The sequence below is a fragment of the Micromys minutus genome (genome assembly GCF_963924665.1).
Source record: "Micromys minutus genome assembly, chromosome: 9".
In the NCBI taxonomy this organism is placed as follows: domain Eukaryota; kingdom Metazoa; phylum Chordata; class Mammalia; order Rodentia; family Muridae; genus Micromys; species Micromys minutus.
This window is the reverse complement of record NC_137978.1, coordinates 41377291-41384573: the sequence shown is the minus strand read 5'-3', so window position 1 is coordinate 41384573 and position 7283 is coordinate 41377291. Positions and strand designations below refer to the sequence as shown.

Here is a 7283-nt window from a genome sequence, read left to right as displayed (position 1 = left end):
TTTGTTGATTTATGTGCATGAGTTGTGGGCAAGTGTTGCCACATGTAGAGATCAGAAACTCAGAAACCAAATTGTGGGAGGTTTTTTTTTTTTTTTTTTTTTTCCTTTTTTGTTTCACCACTCCACTCTTAGGGCCTAGGGATCCAACATGTCGTCAGGCTTGGCTCCAAGAGCTCCTTCCCACCTTCACTGAGGCATCTCACAGCCCCAGAGGACTCTTCATGGAAAGGAAAGTTACGTTTGTTTTATTTTGAAAGAGTGTCTTACAGCCCAACCTGGCCTCCAAATCCCTCCAACTCCAGGCTGGTCTTAAACTTCTGACCCTCCTGCCCCAACCTCCCAAGCTGAGATTAGAAGCTCCCAAGTGGAGATGCTCCAACCATAAGTTTTTTTGTTGGGGGGGGGGTTATGTGTATGTTTTTCTGGTAAGGGTCTCACTTGTGAAGCCCTGGCTGTCTTGGGACTTGTCCCCATGACTGTTTCTCCAGTACTGGAATTAAAGGTATGCTGGGATGCACATTGCATAACTTTGCTTTTTTTATAGACCTCCCACCATTTTTAAAAGAAAAAGATGTTCCAATGTTTAGATCCAACTTCCTTGATGAAAAAACAATTGCTTTTCTATTAAAAAAGAAAAAAAGTTAGCTATGGGGCTAATGACATGGTTCAGCAGTTGAAGGTGCTGTGTAGCCAAGGATGGCCTTGAACTCCTGATCTTCCTGCCTTCACCTCCCCAAGTGCTAGATCTTTACTCCCGTGCCTGAATTTAATTTTTTTTTTTTTTTTTTTGCAGTGTTGGAAACTGAACCTGGAGCCGTGTGCATGTTAAACAAGTACTTTGCAGCTACATGTTTAGTGCCTGAATTTTTGAATAATTAAGAAATAATCATATAAACTACAGAAGACAATCATCTAAGTTTCCACCAGCTGATCTCTCAGTCAGGCATGGTATTAAATATTATGGCTGGGACACAGCTCTTCGGACAGAGTAGTTGTCTCAATATGCAGGGTTCTGGGTTCAATCTGGGCTACTACAATAAGACAAAATAAAACTACATCTGTGTTAGAGCCACAGAAAGACCCTGTGTTTTTGAGACAGGGTTTCTCTCCCTGCCACCCCCAGCCCCATGCAATGTGTTTTGCTTTGGTATATGTCTATGTGAGGGTGTCGGGTCTTCTGGAAATTGTGTTACAGACAGTTGTGAGCTGCCATCTGGATGCTGAGAAGTGAACCTGGGTCCTCTGGAAGAGCAACCATGGTATTAAACTCAGCCATTTTTCCAGCCCCCAGAGTTTCTCCGTGTAGCCCTGGCTGTCCTCAAACTCAAAGATCCGCCTGCCTCTGCCTATCAAGTGTTGAGATTAAAGGCCTGTGCCACCATACCCGGTATGACCCTTGGCCTTTTGCAGTCAAGACACCCTTCAGAGCAGGGATGTATGGTATGTGCCCTCAGATTTTGTTCAAATACAAGTGTGACTTAGGACAAGGACAATCCCGGTGGTACTATTAGAGCAGAGGCCAAATCTCCACTGTCAGCCTGGGAGACCCTTACATGGCTAGCATGGCTAGGCAAATTCTGCCCCCCCCCCCAGTATCTCCCAGGCTTCCAGCACTTGGCCCCAGCTTAAAAGTGGAACTCAGTATGAAAGAGACCACCAGGCAACAGATAGAACAAAAACATATTCTCAAATGATTTAATTTCCTGCCTTAGTTTATTTATGCTGGATTGGTCCAGAGGCTCACAATCAACATGCAAGCACTATAAAAGTCCCCAGGGCCCACATTTCATCTACCCACCCATCAGGGATGAACTGTTCAGAGATGGTGCAGAAGAGTCCCCATTTTACAGGTGGGGAGTCTGAGGGCCAGACACAGCACCCACGCTGTTCCCGTCACCTGCTGCCACTCCTTTGGGTCATTACTTCACCCACTGGGATCCTGCATTACCTTGGCACCCAGAACCAAAAAAAAAAAAAAAAAAAGGAAAGAAAGCATTGCGATCTTAACTACTGACCCACCCAGTACACATTCATGTCCACGGCATCAATAGGGTTCGCCGATCCCTGTTCCAAGGGGCAGTGTATCCGAAGAGCTTCAGGAGGCTGGACTGACCCTGTTCTCCAACTGCTTGGAAAGCTGAGCTCTGGCTCCTCTGGACAGTCTGATTTCAGAAAAAAAGAACCAAACCAATTGGACATTCCCTGCTGCTAAAGCGAGGTAGGCAGGGCGAGGGAGAGGTGAAGAGAAGGGAGGTCTCCCAACTCCCTGCAGCCTTGGCGTATCCGGTCTGTGAGCCAAATACTTAGACACACAGTCCTGTTCAACAGAGTTAAATCAATATGGCTTTCAGCCTCTCTGCACAGTGGAGCAGGATGGGTGTTCTGGATTTCTCCTGTTCTTCACAGAGTTCTTGCAGAGTCTCCTTCCACTCCGTTTGTTTGTTTCTTCCTTCTTCTTCTTTTTTTTTTTTAACAACTTTATTTTACAAAACAAAGATAAATGTACAGATTTTAAGCATTTTTTTGCATAAAATTATACAATACATTTTTATCAGTACTTTTTTCAGATTTTAAAATAATTTTTACATAAAACTGTATGAATATATTTTTTAGTCAGTACTTGATATTTTTAAAGGTTTGATAGTATGCATTGAAAACTTAATAGTTACAATGAGCATAAAGTACATGTAAAACAAAATGTAACATGGAAATAGTCAAAGTTTTCTTGTTGTATAAAGATTTTTTTGTTTTGTTTTATTTTGTTTTCTTTATTTCTTGGACTTCATACAGTCTGTGAGTTGTTTCTGGGGCTGTTTCTTCCTTCTTTCCTTTCTATTTTGTTTTTGTTTTGTTTGGGTTTCTCTGTGTAGTCCTGGCTATCCTTGAACTCATTCTGTAGACCAGGCTGTTCTGGAACACAGAGATCCAGCTGCCTCTGCCCCGAGTGTTGGGATTAAAGGCGTGTGCCACCATTGCCCTGCTAAGAGGACAGTTTCTTAAGTCTTTCTTTATCTCCACTCCCACCCCTGCCACCGTCTCCACCACTATGCCAGTGCCCTCCCTCGATAGCAACTCTCCACAAACTGTCCTGACCAAATGCCGTAAGTGTGCACAGGAAGGCCAGGGCAGCCAATAAATCTGTGAACCGGGGCTGAGTGTGAAGCTCAGTGGTAAGACATTTGCCCAGCATGCACAGGGCTCCGGGCTCAATCCCCCTGTACTGTCATAAGCAAAACAAAGAGCAACCACCCCAAGTTAAAAGAAAAACAATCTTACGAAAAGAGCCAATATTAGGGACAGTAGCCTTAGAGCAAGGTCTGGGGGAAGGGATAGGAAAGAGCCTGGGAAACTCCAGGAGAACACAGAGCAGCCACAGCCCTCAGACAGGCTTCTTTCTCCAGGAAGCTGTGCGACTCAGTAGAGGATAAGGCTGGGGTAGACTTTGGGAACACGGATGAGTGGGTGCCCTGCACGTGCAACTGAACATATAGTTACACACACCTGCTCTTAAGTCTGCAAATCCACATGTTCCGGAGCACATGCTTCTTATGCCAGCACTGGAACATGAAAGTCTCAACATACAGAGGCTCACTCACACCTAACGCAAGCCTGTACATTTAAACTGATATACATGCATATATATCTTTTGCCTCTACATTCTGGGGGAAAAAAATATATATATACACACATTCCTGTATACCTTGCCACACATGCATACATATACACACATGCAACATATTATACAAGTTCATTCACACATGCATACCTGCTTACATGTTAGCACATACATATTCACTTATGCTTACTTGTGCGCACACCAACGAACGGATACTCACATACTTACTTGTGCGTGACCACACATACGCCTGCAAATATAAACCCTCGTGCACACACCCTTAGCCCTGGTCCTGGTGCCTGCAAGGTGCTTCTCTGTGTTGCAGACAGCGGATAAGTTCCTTCCGGTTGTCTAGGATGGTGTCAAAGCTCTCCTGCAGCCGGGCCTGCTGGTCAACCAACTGGTGCTGCAGAGCCCGGATCCACTGGAGCAGTGCCAGGCGACGGTACATCACCAAATGCACGTGGTGTTTCTCCTTCTCCTGTTCTTTGTAGCGCTCCTGAGCCTGCAGCTGCTGCACAGCCTGGGCCACGGAGGGCAGAAGGGGATCCAGAGGGCTCGGACCTCGAGGGGTGCCACAGACAGGTTCTGGACTGCTTCGAAAGCTGTCAATGCTCAAGGAACTACTGGCATAGCCAATGTCCTCCAGAGGAGAGCAGACACTGCTGGTAGCGCTCAACTTCTCTGGCTCAGCACCAGGAATCTCTGCCCCCTCCGGGGGACTGCGGACTCCGGCCTCTGGGAGCCCAGTGGCTTGGAAGACCTGGTTATCAGAGGGCGACTCAGAGGAGCCTCTTAGCAGAATGGCATCCACTTTGCCTGGCGCACCATGCCAGTTCTTATTGGCATCCTTAGCACTCTCTACAAAGTTGGAATTATTGTCTGGTTGGAGGTCTGGTTGACATACTCCAGGAGGTAGGCTCCCCAGGTACTGGGCCCCCTCTGCTAGTCCTGGCTGGATGGCGGCAAACATCTGGACTGTGAAGAGAAGCAGAAGGAGTCACGGCAGGAGAGGAGGGAACGGCAACCTCGAGCCCAGTAACCTCGGCATGGCTTCCCTCCCTTCTCTCCGATTACTTGGTCTGTCTCCCTCAGGATTTTCCCTTTAAGGCTGACCATCTCTTCATTCTACAAACGTCTCCCCAGGTCACTTCATTTCTGTTACAGCTTCAAGAACCATCACGTGTAGGTAACGCTCAGACCTGTGTCCAGCCCAGATTCAACCCCTGCGAAACCCTATGATCTACCACCAGTTCTTCAGAGTCTACACATCCAAACAGCTCTCCTTCCGCTCTGCCATCTGAGGACAGCTCTGCCGAGTGCGTGAGTGCGTGCGTGCGTGCGTGCGTGCGTGCGTGCGTGCGTGCGTGTGTGTGTGTGTGTGTGTGTGTGTGTGTGAAGTCTATCTAGACAGATGCCTAGGAGCACCCTGATGACTGACTCTCCCTTTCCCCACTTTGCTGTCCACCTTTGACAAACTCTCCTTTGGCTCTGATCATTCAGACCCAGGGGATTGCCACAACTTTTCCACTGACCCTCCTCCAATTGAAATATAAATTTCGGGGCTGGAGAGATGTCTCAGCATACCAGAGCGGGTCTCTTGCTCCTCCTCCACACTAAGGAACCCCAGTCTCCTGAACCAACAGTGACAAGCCTCTCTTGCAAGCCTGTCCCTTGCCCACCAGTGCTCCTGGTACATGTCCACCGCGCCCAGTTTGCTCCACCCTGATCCCTCCCTCTCTTTCTTCCCTAATAATCGATTTTAAATACGAACTGACAAGAGGGTCCTATCGACCACATTTCTATGACTGGAAGAACCGAGGCCTCATGAGTGAAGTCATACACAATACAAGTTAATAAGCAGCCACTAGGAAGGTTCCCGTATAGGTGCCAAGGACCCTCCCCACACCCAGCAACGGGCAGAAGTCATGAACAGAGACTGAGGTTGGGACAGAGGTTTCACCCGTCTGGCTTGTGAAAAAAGGCCTGAAGACAGTCCCCGTACCCCGACACATTTACATACTCTATTTTAAATTTTTTCCTTAAATCTGGCCAGGCTCACAAAGAGAGTTGGGGTGGGGTGGGAGTGGGGCTAAGGATCCAAGCTCAAAAAGTCAGTGAAATGAGTCCAGACATCCCAAGATGAGGATTTCCCCCAAGCTAATCCACGGTGTCGCGGGAAGGGGACAGCTGTAGCATGGGGATTGGCAGCTCGCAGGGGACAGAGCACTGTGACCCTATTCTCTGCAGGAGCAGCTCCCCAACCCGCTCTCCGGCGGCTGGGCCCCAAGCCCTCCATCAGGGCCCGGACTCACGGCCTAGAGGCGCCCGCTCCTGCGGGGCTCGCTACGATTCCTCGGGGCCTGCTCGTTGCAGAGTGGCGGGTCACAGACCTGCGCGTGCACGCGTGGTGGAGCGGCTGCCTGATCCCCGCACGGCGCCCCCAGCCCCAGCCCGGACTGCGGAGTCCAGCAGCGTCTGCGCGGCTGGGCGGAGCGGCCTGACCCACGTGGGCCGGTTCCGTTCTCCGCGCAGGAACTGCCTCCTCCCGCGGCTTGACCCGAGAGCCTTCTAGGTCCGGTGTCATCTCCTAGCCACTCTGGCCAGGCGCCACCGATTCATCGTTTTCCTTGCTGCAGACATGGCGACGAAATGCCTCCTTCCTGGATTTCCCAGTGGCTCAGAGATTGGCGAGGCCGCGATGCACCTCCAGTCCTGCTGCAGCACCCGCTGTGGCCCTTTTCCTTGCTCCAGCACCTTTTCTGCCGAGCTGTTCATCCCCACTTACTCGTATTTTGGGATCTTTGAGCACCTTTCTGACTCCTAGACCTGTTTTTTAATATTTTTTATTGACTATTCTCTGTATTTACATTTCATATGTTATTCCCTTTCCTCCAATCCCATACCCCTTCCTGCTCCCATTGCCTCCATGGAAGTGCTCCCTCTCCCATCTCAGCTCCTTGGCATTCCCCTACACTGGGAAAAAAACCCGAGCCTTCACTGGACCAAAGGCCTCTCCTCCCATGGATGCCAGAGAATGCCATCTTCTGCTGCATATGCACCTGGAGCCATGGGTCTCTCCATGCAAACTCATTGGTTGGTGTTTTAGACCCTGGGATCTGTGGTGGGTTTGGTTAGTTAATAATTTTGTTCTTCCCATGGGTTTTTTGTTTTTAGTTGTTTGTTTTTTTTATCCCTTCACTGTACTGTACCTATTTGATAGAATGCACTTAGCTATGTGGATTTTATTGTTTTGTTTGTTGTTTTGAGACAGAGTCTCATTATGAAACCCCGACTGTCCTGGAGAACACTATGTAGAACAAAGTGGCTTCCAACACACATGACATATGTCTGCCTCTGCCTCCCAAGTGCTGGGATTAAAGGCGTGCTCCATCACCACCACCCAAGTTTTTTTTTAAACTTTTAAAAAAAGATTTATTTATTTTATGCAAGTATACTGTAGCTGTTTTCAGACAGATCAGAAGAGAGCATCAGATCCCATTACAGATGGTTGTAAGCCACCATGTGGTTTCTGGGAATTGAACTCAGGACCTTTGCAAGAGCAGTCAGTGCTCTTAACCACTGAGCCATCTCTTCAGCCCTCCAGCCAAGTTTTAAGATTTTATTTTTTATTTATGCATGTGTTCGTGTGTGTGTGTGTCTGTCT

At 48.4% G+C, this 7283-nt stretch overlaps 1 protein-coding gene across 2 annotated transcripts; it reads right to left on the bottom strand.

Moving 5' to 3' along the window:
- Positions 1–1711: 1711 nt before the first annotated feature.
- Positions 1712–6062, bottom strand: LOC308424742 (UPF0500 protein C1orf216 homolog). Of its 2 annotated transcripts, XR_013975138.1 has the most exons (3): positions 5932–6062; positions 3845–4594; positions 1712–2476 (listed from the first exon to the last, which is right to left on the bottom strand). XR_013975138.1 is itself a non-coding variant. In XM_080921899.1 (2 exons), the coding sequence occupies exon 2, from the start codon at positions 4587–4589 to the stop codon at positions 3897–3899; it is 693 nt and encodes a 230-aa protein (XP_080778025.1). In that variant the 5' UTR covers positions 4590–4594; positions 5932–6062; the 3' UTR covers positions 1712–3896. The 2 variants fall into 2 exon arrangements, 1 of the variants encoding a protein (XP_080778025.1); XM_080921899.1 differs by having other exon boundaries at positions 1712–4594.
- Positions 6063–7283: the final 1221 nt, after the last annotated feature.